Consider the following 19,527-nt stretch of genomic DNA (forward strand, 5'->3'; position numbering starts at 1 on the left):
TAAGCAGGATGTATTAAACTTCCACGTGATAGACTGCAAGGACATGGTAGAATGTATTTTGAATATTCGTTGAGAAAACAAGCAGCTTACGAAATTAGACTGACTTGATTTCATTTCCCTGAAAGCAGAACATCACTAAACGCTGTTTTATGTAGAGAAGTGTTACTATAAGACTTTTTCTATTAAAAAATAGTATCAGTAAGTGCCTATCAGCCATATACACTGTACATAGTAATACATATCTATTTTAACACATAATAAAAGATAATAAAAATATAAAACTGCTTCTTCAAAAAGTCCATTTTCTAAACAAAAACCTCCTCCAAACATGGCTAAGCTCAGTAGTGTATTTTATCATTACATTTCGAATTGTTCTAGATGTGAGCAGCAGCATTTACTGTAACTATGACAAACCCAATAATCCTCAAAAACACCCTTCTAATGTGATGAATACTTTTCAGGTAACAGTCTGGGATTGCCTCCTATCTACTTATTTTGCAAGTTTCATACTTTCTAGATTTTTAAAAACTCATCTTACAGCAATACAAATATTTTTCTCAAAACAGGAAACAATTCCATAATATGCCATTATATTTCACATTAACCCACCCAAGCTAAATATTCCTATTTCAGAGAGTCAACCCACTATATGTTCCCACTACCAAAGATTTTGGATGCCTTATCTGCTTTAGTATACAAGCAAAAGAGAGAAAAATTAAGTCATGCTGCTGAGCTAACACTATCTACTTCCTGTAAAAGAGACCAAAAAAATAGGAAAAAAGCCTTGAATAAATATAAAATAAGTAAAGACAGAAAATGGTGAGAATAAAACCTTCTCAAAGAACAATAATATTTAAGGTTCCCTTCTCAGATTATTTGAAATTATTTGATTATTTTGACAAAACTGAAGAAGCTACCCAAGGAGAGTGACAGAGAACTCCTGAACAGATAAAAACAAGACAAAGAAAATAGCCTGAAAGTTTTTAGCAAAGGAGAAGATGAAAATTGTCTTGTCGCAAAAGAAATCTTATTAATAGGAAAAGCAGCTGAAGAGGAAGTATTTAAACTTAAAAAAAATATATATATCTGTGAAACAAAACCATCACACAGCATAACTTGTTTGTCCACAAATACTTCAGATTGCAGTGTACTAGTGATAATAAAAAAAGAAGCCTTTTTCTGTTTCCTTTCTGTGATGACTGAAATAAAGGAGGGAGGGTTTTTTTTAAACAGTCCCATTCCTGCACACTCTGGTCTTCCCATGGCTCTAGTAAGGGTTGCACACTGACTTTTTCTAGTTAAAGGCATTCCACATCTACTGTTACTGAATATTCTAGATAGCACAGCATCCTGCTTCTTGTTCCTTGGAAAAGCATATGGGCACCTAGATCCATATTAATCCCTTCAAATTTTCAACATGTAAGTCAAAAGCTTCTGTTAGTATCTCAGTCATCCTAAACTCCACTTAAATGAGAGGAACAATCACCTTCAAGATGACTCAATTTAAGTGCTTAAAGTTTTACGCAATGAATACAAGCAACAGATATCATAAGTAAATTTAAAAAAAAAAAACCCTAAAACAAAAAAAGAAGCTAGCCAAGAAGCACAGTACAGACCTATGAACAAAGCCCCATGCCTCTGTACTAGCCTGCTAAATTTCCCACATGTAAGAAAGAAAACAAAAGGTACAATTTGAGGTACTTCTCATACCTTGTTGTCTTCCCAATAAAGAGCAAAACATTCATCCCCTGGTCTCCAACTTTTTCCATACTCCACATGAATTGAGGGTTCTAATATTTTCTCTGGTTTGATGGGCCCAGATCTCCTTTTGGGACCAGTGTTGTAATACAACATTTTATCATCGAAAGATGGGATCGTAGTGGGTCCTGATGATTTGATAGGTCCTACTCGTCTTCCTTTCTGATGATGCTCAGTATCTCCATTTGGTATAGCATTAAAATTATCAGTTCTGCCAGCATTTTGGTAATCGTTATTAACACCAAAATGTTGCTCACTTTTTACCATAAAGGCTTCACTACTTATTGTTCGTGCTTTCCTATCACAAAAATTTTCAGAATTGTGTATTTGGTTTTCCCTTTTCCCCCGTTTCTGGTTATTGTTGTCTGCAGTATCTTGAGCAGCAGAGTTCTCCTTGAATTCTGTGAAAGACACCCCTTTTCCTACTCTGTTTTGCATATTGTTATCCCTTTTTTTGAAAGTGATATCACTCTGGTGAGTGGCTACGGGATAACCCAAATCCTTTGGCCTATCATTTCTAGGATAATGTCTGTCACTTTTATTTTTTTCCTCTGTCCAATGTTCTAAAGAGCTGTGCCTTTCAGGACCTCTGTTTCTTGGTAACCCACCGCTTTCCAAAGCCTGCCTTGAATTTTGGATATCCCTTTGAAAACGAGGAGGTTTCTCATTCCTTGGTTGTCTCATGTCATTGCGAGAAATGTGTCTTGAATGATTCTCTTTGAGGCCATTCTGTTCTGTATTCATAACTTTGTGCTGTACTTGATGTGGTGGCTGAAATTGCAATTTTGGCTCTACAAAGAAAAAACAATTATTTCAATTATTAACATATTTAACATAAACATATTTTAGAAACAGCTTTTCAGCCCCTAACTGAGAAAGCAACAGTATTATTTAGAAAAGTATGCAGTATTTACCTTTGTGGTATAGAAATGTAATGCTACATAGAAAATTTAGCAAAGACATTTGAACTGCAATTCCTAGTTATTGGAAAACGTACACTACTCTGGGCTGTACTAAGTCCCAAACCACCTACCAGTATGAGAAAGGCTGGGCATAAATTTCCAGGAGGTTACTCGTTTCTCCCTATGGACATCAGTAACTCGCTTGAATAACGGCCATTTAAGACAAAAAAAATAGAATTCCAACACGGAAAAAGGAAAGGGGTGGGGGGGGAAGTTAGGAGGAAAAATGAATACTTTTGATCTGAATTGAAACTTTCTGTAAAAGTAACTTGTTAACAGGTATTCAGCATGAAAGTCAAAGGCAAGAAATAGAAGTCATAAAATGAACACACTGACAAACTAGATAACGTGAATAGTAACAAAGCCCAGAACTCTGGAAACCCTGATCAATGAGCCATAACAGGAACTGCTCAAGCAGTACCTTCAAGAGATTCAACCAAAACTCTAAATGATGAGAAAAAAACCCAAGATTATCATGGGTCTCATGAGAAAGAGCGAACTTGCTATGGGATGCTGGAAAGGAGGGGAAATGGTGGCTGGGTCCGAGACCTGCTAGCAGAGTTTGAACCTGATTGAAAAGGAAAGCATAAAGTGATTCATCTTTAGATGAGCAATTTTTAATCATGTGGATGCCTGCAAAGGTGTCATCCTCATGGCCATGGATGTACTGTGTGTGTGACTCTGGTGTGTAGGCATGGGCCTGGTAGGACGATGTGCTCGGGCCCTCTGCTGCCCGACCCCAAATACACTTCCCACTGGAAGGAAAAACTAAGATCTTCAGTTCAGATGTTACTACTAGAAGCAACAATGCCTATATGTAACAACAAATGTAAAAATGTTCGTAATTACTTCTTATATTGTCAGAATTGAAATGCAAATGTAAATTTTAGCTTCTTAAATAAAAAAAGACCAAAGCCAAAAAAAAAAACTTCCAAGCATCACATTATTATTAAAAGCTCACAGGTTTTTTAGCAATTTGACTAAATTGACTAAGAATCTAATTTTATTTTCACATACACTTGATTTACTCTAATACTTAGAAGTAAAAAAGGCTTGACTACGAAAAATATTAAGTCATTTTGAAGTGACATGAGCACACACGAGGCTTAGCACAATCATATTCTTGATAAAAATACATCTTACTGTAAAATGTATGGCTTTGAAACCAATAATTTTTTTAATTCATACATAAGTAAATATGTATTATTCAGAAAGAACCAAGAGTTTCATAAATATTAATTTTCTTCTTAAAAATGAAAGATGACTTTTTAAATCTCACACAGTCTGTTTCTTTGGAGGACTGAAGAGGCAATTCTGCACAATCTGAAACTGAAAAGGTTTTGGCCTTCTGTGTCCTGTGTCAATCTTCTAACTGAAGTCACTTATGTTTCTCACCACCTACCTCATTTAATAGCAAATAATTATTTAAAAAAAAAATAAATCTTTGCTTGAGAGTCTTTCAAAGACTTAAGATGTCTGCCAGAAGTTTTTGTGGCTTTGGATCCTGGACAAATGGAAGCACCAGCCTGTTCTCAGTCCCTGAGACTCAAAGGGAGAGAAAATATCTGGTTCTCAGCATTTTATCCATTATTCCTTAATTCTATAGTCAGAGCTCTTGGCTCTGAGCTCTTGGCTCCCTCTGTTTTGTTCTCCCTGATAATCCTTGTGTTTACTTATTTAAGCTGGCAGAGATGGATGAATTATTCCTCATAACACAAGAAAAATGAGAAGAAGATTAACAGAAAGAATCTTTTGTGTTCAGGAGCAGAAATAATCCAAGTACAAGCAAAGGCAGCTGGTTGACAGCAATTGTGTCTACCATTTTTGTTATCTCTCCCAGTCAGCAGGTTTCTCTCTCCAATCAAAACTCAAATGACTTAACTTCAACACAGAAATATTTTCATAGGTGTCACCAAGCATTCACGGTTAAAAATAAATAAATATGCAGTATGAAACTATGGGTTGGTTTGTTTTAATTCTTTGCATTTCATTGAAATAAAGTATGTTTAGTATATGCTGGTTTACATTTAAAGAAGTAGCAGACAACCACAAGACACCACTTAAAGGGTGAAAGACTAAACTCACTAATTTGTGCTTTTTTGAAAAAACAAACAAACAACAAAAAGCTTAATGTGCTGTCTTATCTCCAAAAAAGGAATAAAGTACCCCCGAAACAAAATATAAAGGTATTTTAATTCATAGATATTTTTCTACTTGGTCTAAACCCAACTATGAAAAGGTACCAAATCAAAGATAACAAATTAAACAACTATTCTGCAGCTCCTGTCTACAAACAGAACCACCTTGCCTGGTTACTGCAAATCCAGAAGTGAATTCAGAAATTCTCAACAGTACTGAGGTTTCAGGTGCCATTAGAAACACTAGATAAGAAAAACAAGGAGAGATGTGCAGAGAAAAGCAAATCAGTCCTTTGTGTGCTTGAAAAGAAACAATTCTTCTTTTCAGACACTTTCTTCCCAGATCACATACACAGTTTTTGAAAAAAGTGTGGCACAGCACAGAATTAAAAAAAAAATATATTTATCTCAGTTCAGCAAAAGTCCCTTTTGTTTTTGTTTCTACATAGACTCAGTCATTTAGCAGAAATTATAATCTGTCCAAAGTGTATAGAAGCCTAATGCTTTTGATAATGATAGATATGGCCATTCCAGGTAATCATATACTCCTAATGATATGCATTAGTAGAATAGTAGGAGAGTGCTCATTTATTCAAACCACTATGCCTATATAAAGGCCATCTCTCTGAATATCTGAAAAACAAACTTGGATTTTAGAGACCATATGGGACAGCAAGGGGCCCAAAAAACTGCAAAACAATTGATCTTCTTTTATATTGAATGGAAGCTGTGCTACGCTACATAAAAATGCAGGAAAATTCACCTACCTGGGCCCTCTTTTGTAGCTACTATGCAGAAAAATCAATGAAGAGATCTTACTCTTGGATATATAACATTATATATTTGAGTTGTTTCTAGCCATTTCCCTGGGGCTCTTTCATTTCTGACAAGTACTATTTTTAATACTAAGAGAGAACTGCATGCCTCTACTGCTAACAACTGACAAGATCAAATTAAATGAAAAAGGTGCTAGTAATATATAACCTGTTTTCTGCAAACACTTGGATGCAGACTTCATGACAAAAGAGTTCACAGCGCTAAGTATAATCACTGCAGATATATCATCACTGTGCAAACGCTGTTAACTCTCACACCATCTCGGTTTGCACATAATTTAAGACAACTTATCATTAAGAATTTAAATGAGATTATTTTCAACCACAGCGGCAAAAAATAGCAGAAAAATAACACTTTCATTAAATGCTTTTGAAGCTGTGTTTGAATTCAGACTGCACGGGTTCTTCTCTCAAAACTGGCAAAGAAAGAAAGGACTTTTCAGAGACAAAGAGTCTGTAATTCAGCATATGCCTATGTACTTCTTGAAAAATCCATTTGAAGACGACTTTGCAAGATAAAAATAAAACAGAAGCACAATCCTACGGGCTAGACACATTCACTAAGGAAAATAAAAATTAACAAAATGCATCTGAGCAATCATTGTAAAGCCTGCTGACTTCCAAATAACAGAAAGTACAAAAACATGTATTGTTATGTCTTCAAAAGGCAAGACGGTAGAAATGCTTAAAAAGCTTTTCAAAAGGCAATCGGAACACTTTCTGAACTCTTCAAAAATGCTAGCGAGTTTTGGGTCTTTTTTCAGAAAAGCATGACTCAGGAATTGCATCAGATTGCTTATTCTTCATTCAGAGAATACTAAAAAAAAAAAAACCAAATATGTTGTTAAAACACACAAAATCTAAACCCTTATGTGTCACGTTAGGAAATATGCCAGAACTTTTAGAAACTGAAGGAGTACAAAGCCTTCACAAACTTTTCATAGAATTGTGTTTTTCTTCTTACAACATTTATGGACTCTTTTTAATTGAGGGAAAAATACATAAAAGCAAAGCATATTTATCTTTAAGACACAATATGGAAGATTATAAACGGAAGTATATATGCTAATATAACATTATTGTTTTTTAACTCGCATACCACTATGCCTGATTACACTAGAGTATATTGGCTACATACATGCACTGAACTCAAAGGATCATAAAACTCCCCCTAAGCAAACACTACCAATTAGCAGTATCATTTTAAAAGAAGCATTTCACTCATTTCACAATTCTTGGGAAATTATTATTACTTACTTACTACAAAATTATTGACAATAAGAAAGGCATATATCCCACGGGGATTATTTCTATTATTTTTCCTTTAAATGTCTTTGTCACACATAAAAGCCTTCTCTAATCTTTCAATACAAGCACTAAATTTATCCAGAGAAAAAAAACAACGGTTGTAATGTGAGAGGAAAACACCACAACTGTTTTAATTTCTTTTCACTGTAAAAATCTAACTCGCCTTCGGTAAATGAAATGACTTGCCAAAAATATCTCTCGAGTAAAATTCTCTACAAATGCTTTTGAAAATGCGATTATATTCATCACTTGAACAGTTCACAAAATTGTGTCAGCTAATGCAGAATGCACATGTGTTTAAAATATTTACAGAAAATACCTTTTAAATGTCTGACAAAACCAGTGAAGATTCACTATATAGATATTCACTTCCTACAAACTATTTCAATAACACCTAGACCCAACTGAAGTAGAAAAGATATTTAGCTACTTACAAATCACCTGTTTTGCAGGCCAAAACAGACACTGTTGAAATGAAACTCAAATGTACATACAGCAACAACATAATACCTGCTCTCTATACATAGTATCTGTTCACACTTAAAACTCAGCACGTCATGAAAATGTTTTGTGAACTTCAACAGGGCTCACAGTGAATCTAATTCTACCAGCAGCAGCAAGAGGGGAGATTTAGATTAGATACTAGGAAGAAGTTCTTTCCTGAGGGTGGTGAGACACTGGAACAGGTTGCCCCGGGACGTTGTGGATGCCCCATCCCTGGAGGTGTTCAAGGCCAGGCTGGATGGGGCTTTGAGCAACCTGCTCTAGTGGGATGTATTGCCCATGGCAGGGGGGTTGGAACTAGATGATCTTTAGGGTCCCTTGCAACCCAAACCATCCTATGGTTCTAAGAGCCCTCTGGGTTTGCTGGCAGGTTCACAAATTCCTGAGCCCATCTGTTGGGCAAGTTTTCTGTAACAAAATATGTGTCCTTTTTTTTTTTTTTGCTGCGCCTGCTTCCATTTTTTTGGATAAAAACATCCTCTATACAGCTCCAAGAACTGCATTTCTACACTGCCATGCTCTCTTCCACCTGAATATGTTGACTTTTAGTTGCTACAGGCTGCAAAAAAGATTCAGACATGTTAATGCAAAATGCTACACTGCTTACGTAAGTAGCAACTGTAAACGTGCAGCTTCAAACGTCTGAAAGATCTAACAATAACAGATCTTGAAAAAAAGTGTGCCATCCATTTAGTGGAAAGCAGATAGTCCTAAGAATTCTCACAGGAAACAGGGAATTTGATGCACTGACAGACTATACATGGCTTCATGTTTTCATTTCCAAGTCAATAATGACTCTCAAACAACAAACCTTAAATTCACTGCTATTGCAAAAAGAGACAGGTATTTACACATTATATATAAAGCTGCAAACAAAAACAATACATTCAACAAAAGATCTCTCATTTGACTAACCAAAGTGATGGGGATGTTCTATTTGCACTTCAGATGCAGGTATCTGCTGACATTACAGCCATTCCTACCTTTCTCAGCAGGGCAACCCGTTCACTTTCAATTACTACAAGCTTGTTTTCCACTTATTTAATATTACTTAAAAAAAATATATCCCAAATCCAGTGAAAAAACACAAAGCAAGAGAGAGCCCCTTATTAACAGTTGATAAAAACTATCTTGGAACTTAAGTTAAAAAAATAATGACATATACATGCAGTCACTCCTTAGATGCACTCATTCCTTAGAAAAGTCAAAAATAGTAAACAGTTAATATAAACTAGTATGACTTTTTTTGCACCCGTTATGAAAAATGTTTTTTTCTTTTTTCCCTATAAAATGACAACTCTATCCCAAAACCTTCATGTTAAATAATTGAAGCAGATATTTTCATTTCATGTTGACCACTGAAACACCTCCAAGGCCATACCCAAAAGAAAACTGATCTCCATTTATTACTCAGCTTGCAGCAAGTTTTACTTTAATATTATAGCAGCCTCTAGAGACCTCAGGATGATGGAGTTTCCTTTTCTTTCTTTTACTGCATCTGTCTGTTAAAGTTGCCACAGTACTTAATGATTTAGACCTAAACAGACATCCTGATGCAGGTAAACTAAAGGATATTAAAAAAATAAGAAGCTCAGATCTTTCGCATTAAATCTGAGGGAATATTTGGCTTCCCTCTCTCTAAAATCCTACCTTTCCCTCAGTTCTTACAGTTATACAGCAAGAAAACCAGGAGAAAATTAGTCATTTAATATTTTACAGCAGCTAAAAAGTTTTTTTATATTTCCTTCTCCAGATAGAGAGAACAGAAAACCAATTAAGCTTACTCCAATTACTAAGCTCTTAACTGGGCAGCACACAAAACATTGCTGTTTATAAACTGAGAAAGGAGAGCTGCAGTTATGACTTTTTTTCTTTACTTACTTCTGAACAGCATGGAAGTCCCTTAAAGCTGTAAGGGCCTTTATCAAATTAGATTAACAAACAGGGATTTATGTCATCTTATTTCAAAATTACTGACTTCTAGACATCTAAGCCTGAAACAAACATCCTAAGCTCTTCTATAATCAAGACAGAAGTACAAACCACCACAGTGTGATTTATTTGACCCTTCTTCAAAAGAGAGGAATAGCTCTCTAGCAATCCCTGGGGTTTTTTTTACTGCTGACTGTGGAGGGAGTTCTAGGAACCACCTTTTAGATAACAAAGTTAAGAATAAAATTTACCAACACTGTCCAAAATTGATTCCAGATATATTAATTTCAATAACTTACCCTCTACTGTTAGAGTACCCATTTTGGATTCCAAGAAATCAAACAGTGTGCTTGGTGCAGACGGTCTGGTGTTTCCTAGCTCTTCTTCATCTTCAGGTCTTATTCGGCCTCGGCCCTTCCCTTTACCTGTAAGCATCAGAAGTTATTTGTGGGGAATAAATAAAAAAAAAAAGTGTACACATTTTTAAAAAAAGTTTTATTTGATTTATAAAATATTTGTATTTTCTATCCTTAAAAAAGTCCATGGACAAAACAGATATTTTCCATTTAAAGACATTCAAATCTGTGACTTTAATTTAAAAAATTCTGACAAGAATACAATACACAGAGGTATTTTCTAAGTATTTGCTTTCAGGTTTGCAATGCATTTGAATTTGCAGGAAAAAACCCCATGAAGATATGCCCTTCCGTAACTACATTAGTAATCCACCATAAACAATTTCCTTTGCTCATAACCATTGTTTTAAAGCATTTCTTTGCAAATTATACCTCTAGGTGGTGGTCCCTGTACGGGTTTCTGTTTACTGCTGTTGAGAAGAAAATTTAATGCTGCCTCTAGGCTGTTACTGTTATCCATAAGTGCCTGTCTTGCTGCTTCTTTGCTGAAACCCATCTCTGTTATGTGTTTTAGAGCCTTTTCATCAACCTGAAATAAAAAGTACACACAGAACTAATCATAAGATACAACAGCGATTCTACAAAATAACCAGATTTTAATTTTTCATTAATTTTTAATTGAAACAGTATTTCATATTTCATTGACGATAAATATTTCAGTTTTATATAAAGTCTTCACGTACAATCTCTCTTAGGTCCAAACAATGAGCTAGTAGAGGGGTTTTTAATATTATGATTTTTAATTCACCAGTTTTCAGTTTTAATATTATTATGTGGTTTCAAGCACAAATTCCCCTAGTCTACCCCTTCCATCGCTGTACACTGGAATAGTATGACAGACTCTTAACATACTTTCTCTGAGATGAAAACTAGAAGGAATCTCTCAAAGCAACACCAGTATAAGAACTACCCACTTCTTCCTCTTTGGACACTTTCACAACTTTTACAGACAATACAAACCCCAGTTTTCTTAAAAAGACGGAGAAAAAATAATCACTAAAGGTTCTGTAGAAGAAAGCAAAAAAAAAATATAAACAATTTGCTTCATACAGGCTTTCTTACTCTAAACTGTACAGAGCATGATGACAAAAAGGCGAAGCAGGAATCACAGAGCATTAATTACAGAAAATAACTTTACATCTGCACTGTGCATTAAAGCACTCAAGAGAGAGCTTCCAGTGCGTGTAGGTCTGTCCGTGCTAAACATGAAACAGGACTAAGTCCTCTGTCCTTCCTCATCCCAGAACCAACCAAACCAATGCCAGCTACGCACCTACTGCAACAGCTGGAACCAAATACATTCTTTAGAGTTCCATAAAGGTAAGGTTTTGCCAATGGGTTCCAAAATAGCCGTACTGTGACATCCCAACCCCACCCCCCCACCCCAACCCAAAACTCAAACCCAACAGAACATAGCCTTTAAGATAAACAACCTCTTCTTTCTCCCTCTGCTTAAAAGAGCACGAACTTTTATTGCTAGAATGATTTAAATTACAACAGTATGAGAGTTGTATGACAAATAAGGTTTAACCCTCCCTATCCTCTGTTTTCCAGTCTTATGATGGAATCTCTCCGCTACTCATTTCTCTTATGTTTTAATACATTACTTTGTGTCTTAATTCCAGGTGCACACTGTGCTTTGGGACAACAGATGTGAACAGGTCTCCTTCTGGGGGCACAGGCACACAATCAGTGTTTGCTGTTGCTATCTCAATATAGAGATTTCTCAATACAGTAAGGTAAAAGATATAACAACTCAAATAACTTTAATAACTATGGTTAGCTATGCAAATATCACTGTAATGAACAAGACATTACTTTGCAGCATTTGGCTACAACTTCCACATGCTCAGCAATATTAAGTCCAATGCTTTCATGTAGCTGCATTCCCAAACTCAACAATACTCTTAAATTAACTCTCCAAAGACTAAGGAAAGGAGCAGCAATTTAAAAGGTCTTAAAAGAACAATGGGGCAGAAACATGACCTCAGCGTCTACAGTGAATCATCATCCCACTTGAGTTTTGACTTCCAGTTGCCTAAATAATGTCTTATTTTTACTGAAAGAATATAACAGTTCCTGCTCTGGGCCATTCTCCTAAATTCTTCTGCATGGAAACAAGGGTACAAGAGAGGCAAGTGTTTCCTCAGCCAATCTGCTTCACTCTTCTCCCCTTGGTAGCTAAGAAGTTGGTCTGGATGAAAAGAGAACTTCTAGCCATTACTACCACATGACCTCCTTTCAATGGTGGAAATTCTGTGCATGTGGCAGCTATGTTCAAAGACCACCAGGAAATGAAGACTCATATATACAGCACCTGGACTCTCAGCTACAGAGAAAAAAAAAATATCTTGGATAGAGCACAATTTGAGACCCAAGGGAAAGGCAATTTCCCAGATACAAAGACTACTTGAGAAATGAGATAATATCTGAAGTATCTTTGGATGTCAAAAATACTCCCTTCAACTTCTTTTACACAGCACAAACCTTGCTTCTCATATACAAAACTGGAAAGACAATGAAAACTGTAAGACATATCCTATAAGGACTATGAAGAAAGGAGGATGATTGGACGATAAAGACTATGAAGAAAGGAGGATGACTGAGAAAGGAGGTAGATTATTTGTCTATGAAGAAACTTTGCACTTCTTTGTTTCTTGTTTTGTAGGTAAAGATCAAGTGCTTCAGCTGTCTCAGAAGGTAACACACCGGATGGATTAAAAACCCTTAGTTGTTTCTAAGTATACACACAAGTCAACAATATACGCAAAAGTCGACAATCAAACCAACTTGATGTCACAATTCTAAAAAGACAAAACAATTTTTTTATCCATTGCTTTTAGATCTAAAAATCATTATTTATAATGGAAGAAGGCTTCCCACATAGGCTTAGTAGGTTCATATTTCTGTCTTCTAAGTAATAGCTAGATATGTTAAGTGACATAATATAAAGTTTTGATAAATTGGAATTTTACAGTTGCTGTTCTACAGTGCAATGTAAGATATGTTTCTTTCAGTTCATAGAGGAAAAAAGAAATTAATACTTTAAACAATTACCCAATTTAAATTTTGTGTGTTTTTTCTGCTGTTGGGGCTTTCCTCTGTTTCTTTGGGGGTAGGTGAAGTCTATTTAGGTCGAGACACAGCTGTTGAGAAAGACAAGCCGTACCGCTGGTGCTCCACCAGGCAGAGGGATGACTAAACGACCTCTTGAGGTCCTTTCAGCTCATATTTCTACATTTCTGTATAGACATTTCTGAGCACAGTGCCCGAGGCAGCACTGCTGCAGGCTCTCCTCACTGCAAGATTATGATACACACTATACAAACAAAATTATAGCAGGCAGATACTATTCCTAAATGTCTTTTATTCCGATTGTTAAACCTTTGGTAAAAGTAAATAAAGTGGAAAACATTAAAGAATAAATAAGTGACATTTATAATCAATATTTTAATACTGGTTTACTGAGTTACTACATTGTTGCAATGCCTCTTTCAGTCCGCTTTCATCACTCAAATCAGAATCAATAATTATTATTGCATACTTGGAAATTCATTTCCGGAGTTGTTCTTGATAGCAAACACTTTCTCAATCATAAACTTTTAGATTGCTAAAGCAATCAAAAGAGAAACTTCATCTGTAAGATGACTGCTCATCTTACATACACTTAATTCAATGCTGTGATCCCAAAGAACGCTTTTCAGTAAGTATAAAGTTATGAAATATATTGGAAGGTGATATTCTGGATCAAGGGGCACAGTTCAGATTCTCCAATAGTAACCCACCTTACTCAAAATGAAACATTACTCGTGACGCTGTAAGCACGATATTCACACCTCACAACAAAATCATTTCTACTTCGCTATTTTAAATATCAAAGTACCACTTAGTTTTCTCAATATCAAAAGAAATGGTTTAATACGGATTCTTAAAATAAATATTAAATTAATTCAGAACAAAAGCTACATTAAAATATTATTTGATAATTTGAAATTGAAGGATTAAAGTCTTCCTGCCTATTTAATACGGATTCTTAAAATAAATATTTAATTCAGAACAAAAGTTACATTAAAATATTATTTGATAAGTTGAAATTGAAGGATTAAAGTCTTCCTGCCTAAAATGAATTAATGTTAGCATGCAAAACTGCTAAGCTTATTTAAACAAGAAAATAAAACTATACTGTAATGTCCAATACCACCTATACTACTACTATTCTGTTGTGAGGACTTGGGTTTAAATTTTACTGGACAAGACAAAATTACAAAATCACATTGAAACTCCTAACTATCTGAGTAAGGTTCAAAAGCACCTTAAGTATTCTAAACCGACTTCAGTATAAATTGAAAAGGAAAGCCCTTATTCCTCAGGGTCTTTTTGGCTTAATTTTTGTTACATTTGTTTTCATTTTTTAACAGCACACATTTAAGGTTCCACTGAAGTCTTCCACCTTACCAGTTCTCGGTAGACACCTTCATTCTTTCCCTCAGGTTTTGTTATCTTCTCTTTCTGGAACAGTTCCCTGTTCCGATTCCCTCCAGCACTCACACTGAGGTTACTTCTGTTACTACCACCACCTCCTCCAAACGTCTTGGTCTTTAGATAAGCACAAAAATAACATTTCAGTAAACAGAACTGATGAAAATATGCCTTAATATTTAGCTAGTAGAAAAAGTGCAGTAAAATTCATGCAGCTGTATTTTTTATGATTTTCTTTGCACCAACAAATAAAGCACTAATTTATACACACAAAAAGATGAATTTATTAGGTAGGACTTATTTTTTCCCCTATGTCCAAATGAGGCTGTAAAAAGGGCATATAATTCTAGTTTTTATGACTTACCAAGTAAATTGGAAAAATAAACTAAAAAGGAAAACCAGGGGAGAACATAAAAACCGGACATGTTAGAACTAAACTTCCTAGCTAGTATTTCAGGCTGAATGCGGGGAATTGGTGGCTTTTAAGAACTGAAAAAAGCAGTAAACAACTGATAACGTATATTTATTACTTAAATCTTATTAGCTAAAGTGTAAACCCCACATTTTTTAATAGAGGTATCAAATCAAAATCATAGCTACCATAAAACATTACGATACCTTTATTAGCTTTACTAAAATAATAACATACTCGTCAATCCAAAAAGATCCTCCGGTTTAGACTCATCTTTTTAAAGACACGTAAGTAGAATTATAAGAAGGCAAACATCAGAAAGCATTTGTCATTTAAGAGAGAAATGTTTAAAATAACAAGAAAAGATCAATCACAGTAAGTAAGCTGCTATAGCATGCGTTCTAACCTCCTTGCTCTTTGCTACTTCCGCGATTGCAGCTGTTCTCTGCTTCTCAAATTCATCATTGTCCGCAACAGGTTTTACAATATTTGTCATTTGCAGAGTCTTTCTGCGATCAAGCTCTCTGCTGTCCACTTGCACGTGAGAGGCACATTTCTGAAAATGCAAAACAAAGTTTTAATTAACTCTTTTGCCTACTCTCATTTGAAAAGAAAAAAAAACAAACCTATTATTCCACTGGAGTAGCACAACTGTAGATAAAGAACATGATAGCAAAAATATACACCTCGCACATCTAGATGTCTTTGCTGAAAGCACACTCCGCTGGTCCATTAGACAGGCCAAAAAGAATGACTCTTATATTTTAAGCTTAGTTCATGATGTAGCTAATATGATTCTTGTAAACACCTTTGTCATTTAAGAAGGGAATAGTGCCTACAAGATCTGATAGGAGGAATCAAAGGCTTCACAAACTAAATGAAATTTTAAGTTTGAGAAGAAAAGTGTTAAATATAAATTGGCACAAAAATTGACAAGATGAATGCAATTTTTTTACTTCTTCTTTAACAGGCACATGGTTTTGATCCAAGTCATCATGATCTACGGTGTTTTGATAGCCTTTATCTAAACAGAAACAGGTTTCCTAGATATCAAAATACAGTTTTGTGGTTGTTTTTTTTTTTTACAAATTGACAAAGAGAAGTATACTATACCTGCCCAAAAGGCAAAAAAGGAGGAGGACCACCTTCTGTTCCAATGTTACTCCTATTGTGTTTTGCTAAACTCTGTAAAAGAAAATAGTTGATTAATAAATTGTGAACAAAACCCAGACTGTATAATAAATGTATCTATTTCAGAAAGTACAGGGAACTTGCAAGTTGAACATTTTAAGCATACAAAACAAAATCTACAATGTACTTAAAATCCTGGGACACTTCACTTAAGCAAGGAGAAAGCTGGATGAGGTGCAGGGAGACAAAGAAAAATCACAAAAATTTGCACAATCATGAAGGAAATACATGCAGTCCCATAGCTTTCTGTGTGTCTAAGTGCTGTAGCAGGCTCCTCATCGTTTCCCTTTGCGTTACAGGGGCTTCATTCTGCTCCCCATCCCGGTCTTCCAGCTCAGGGGACTGGCTACCAGGAAAGCAACTGGTCTTACTATTGAAGACTGAGGCAAGATGTTGTGAGGTTATGCAGGGAGAAAGTTAGAAGGGTCAAAGCCCCAATGTGAGACAATAAAAGACAATAAAAAAATGTTCCTATAAATACATTAGCCTATCCCTCCTGAAGAGTTTACAGCCACCTGTTGCAGCACTCCAGTTATGCTAGTGATCCCACCATGTTTCTGTGATGGCAATTATATCAGTTTTCCTGCTGCACAATGGCTTTCAGCTCCTCCCATTTGTTACCCATGCTGTGTGCATTGATGTAGATGTACTTCAGCTGGGCTATTGAACCCATCCCCTTTACATAGCGCTTGCTGAACTTGCTGCCACTCGAGGTTGCAAAGGCATTCAGTTTCAGCATGTCTAAGAATGGACCAGACAAATTCAATCTAACTAAGGCAAGGTTCAGGGGGATCTTAATCTATGCAAATACCTGAGGGGGAACTGTAAAGGAGATGGAGCTAGGCTCTTCTCAGTGGTGCCCAGTGACAGGACCAGAGGAAACAGGCACAAACTGAAACAGAGAAGGTTCCTCCCCGAAGAATTTTTTACAGTGAGGGTGACCAAGCACTTGGCACATGTTCCCCAGGGTGGTTCCAGTGCCTGCATGCTTGAAGATATTCAAAAGCTGCCTGGACATTGTCCTGGGCAATTGGCTCTAGGTGGCCCTGTTTAAGGAGGGGGGCTGGACAAGATGACCTCCAGAAGTCCCTTCCAACTCTCTGAAATTCATGAATCCATGTACAAGCAAACACTGAAACAATTAGTCAAGATTGTGTTGTCTAATAAAGACAATAAAGTTTGGATGCCATGGCTATATAGGAGATCAGGCTGTGTACTCCTCCTAAAAATGTTTTTTAAACCATCTTTTTACACTGTTGGAACCAAAATACTGGGCCACTAGAACACTTCCGCTGTGGCCTTGTGAGAAGTAGGGTACCATATGTTAAATTCATCACCAGGTCTTTGAATCACAAAGATCATAACAATAAGCACACAAAGCACTCTATGATTCTCTATGATAAGCGTAACAATTATTGATACTTAGTATTTATAGAACAGAAGCACTCTAAACTCTTAGCCACAATCAGGCTATTAGTGACCTAGGCTTGAAAACAAAGCATTCTCAAATAATAAAAATTAATGGTGGCCAACAACAGTAAAAAGATGGATTTGTAAACATTGCATTAAGATATCTGCTCATAGTTGATACACTTTTTCTTTCTTTACAATTTGTGAGAACTGCAGCAACCTGCAAGAAAATGAAAATCACTGGAATCAACATTCAATTACCTGTTAATTACTTTGTATTAGACAGAAACATTTGGTTTCAGGAGTGGAAAAAGGAAGAACAGGTTCTTAATTCCGCTAAAATGATTCAAAATTGCATTTCCTATAATGCATCTATTTAATCATCTTCATTACTTACTGTCCCTCTTTTCCCCACTGGGACAGTCATGCTTCATTACATACATCATTTATTACTCCCCACTGGCAGAGAAAGTTTTAATTACTTAAGGCTATAGATGACATTTACCTATATATTTATTACCCTAATGTAAAATTGATTTAATTCCATCATATGAGAACTGTAGTATAAACATGAATATGCTTTAAGCCATTACACTTCCAGAGAATTTCTTAAAATATAATACTAATTTAGCTAACTAATACCCAAATCAAAACTTTTGGTCCACTCTTTTCAAGTTAACTACTTTTACTTCGGAACCAAAAATCATTTTCTAAATTATTTACGGTTATTAATATCTTTCAAGGGTGGAAAAAAATATTAAAAATCCTTTTCCTCATGCCTTAGAGTAAAAAAATACTGTTAAAGTATTCACTAAATTATTCAAAACAAAGCACTTAGAAGTGCAGATAACATAATTTTTTTCTGCTTTAGTTTCAATCAGCTCATTTCAAGTGTTGTTTAGAATTGTGAGCTAACCAGGGGCTGATCACTGTAGCACACTCAGAACTTCCAATATCTATTAACAGAAGCAGTGCAGTACAAAAATCAATGTATGGCCAAGCCACTTCGCTTCCCCAGGGTAGGTGCTCTAGGTACAGTGGGATGAGGTTCACCAAGACCAAGTGCCCCATCCTGCACTTGGGTCACAACAACCCCATACAGAGCTACAGGCTTGGGGAAGAGTGGCTGGAGAGCTGTATGGCAGAAAACGAAATGGTGGCCCAGGTGGCCAAGGCAGCCAACAGCATCTTGGCCTGTATCAGGAACAGCATGGTAAGTAGGACTCAGGAGATGATCGTCCCCCTGTACTGGGCACTGGTGAGGCCCCACCTCAAGTACTGTGTCCAGTTTGGGGCCCCTTACCACAGAAAGACATTGAGGCGCTGGAGCGGGTCCAGAGAAGGGCAACAAAGCTGGTGAGGGGTCTGGAGAGAAAGTCTTAATGAGGAGAGGCTGAGGGGGTTGGGGGTGTTCAGTCTAAAGAAAAAGAGGCTGAGGGGTATCACTCTCTACAACTACCTGAAAGGAGGCTGTAGAGAGGCGGGGGTTGGTCTCTTCTCCCAAGTCACAGGAGATAGGACAAGGGGAAATGGCCTCAAGTTGCGCCAGGGGAGGTTTAGATTGGATTTGGGGAAAAAATATTTACACTAAAAGGGTTACTAAGCATTGGAATGGGCTGCCCAGGGAAGTGGTTGAGGCACCATCCCTGGAGGTGTTCAAGAAATGGGTTGACATAATGCTTAGAGATGTGGTTTAGTGGTTTTATATCAGAGTTAGGTTGATCATTGGACTAGATTATCTTAAAAGGTCCCTTCCAACCTAGGCAACTCTTTGATTCTGTGAGTAAACCCTACGCTATTTTTTTGTTTGGGTCTAGAGAAGGGTAGGCAATTCTGGAATTAATTACAGCCCTGAATATGATAAAAATATTTATATGATAGCCCAAGAACTTGAGCGTTTGATCATAGTTAATTCCTCATGCCCTATAATTAGGAAGCACTTGCTTAAGTTAAAGGTCACACTTTTTTTTTCTTCCCCAAATCATAATCAAGGAAACACATGCAAGCAAAAGACTGTTCCAAGCTATTGCTCAAACATGTAATTTGGCAAATAGCAAAAAAGCACTTAAAATTGACTGCATATTTACTAACATTTAGCTACATGGATTTTGAATCATAACAATTTATTGCATAAAATTGTTATGCAGAATGAAAGAACTCTGCCTAATGGTAAATAACAGC

The 19,527-nt window shown here is 36.1% G+C and overlaps 1 protein-coding gene across 2 annotated transcripts in view; it reads right to left on the reverse strand.

Annotated features, from left to right (window-relative positions):
• TDRD3 (tudor domain containing 3) overlaps positions 1 to 19,527 on the reverse strand; it is a 107,894-nt gene that overhangs the window by 26,753 nt on the left and 61,614 nt on the right. For both annotated transcript variants that reach the window (XM_014966044.1, XM_014966045.1), the window contains 6 exons: positions 15,859 to 15,930; positions 15,152 to 15,301; positions 14,310 to 14,450; positions 10,227 to 10,383; positions 9,738 to 9,863; positions 1,711 to 2,549 (listed from right to left, as the gene is read on the reverse strand). In XM_014966044.1, the coding sequence (XP_014821530.1) occupies positions 1,711 to 2,549; positions 9,738 to 9,863; positions 10,227 to 10,383; positions 14,310 to 14,450; positions 15,152 to 15,301; positions 15,859 to 15,930 (1,485 nt within the window). The remainder of the gene's footprint in view (positions 1 to 1,710; positions 2,550 to 9,737; positions 9,864 to 10,226; positions 10,384 to 14,309; positions 14,451 to 15,151; positions 15,302 to 15,858; positions 15,931 to 19,527) is intronic.

Source organism: Calidris pugnax, unplaced genomic scaffold (genome assembly GCF_001431845.1).
Source record: "Calidris pugnax isolate Ruff unplaced genomic scaffold, ASM143184v1 scaffold20, whole genome shotgun sequence".
Taxonomy (NCBI): Eukaryota; Metazoa; Chordata; class Aves; order Charadriiformes; family Scolopacidae; genus Calidris; species Calidris pugnax.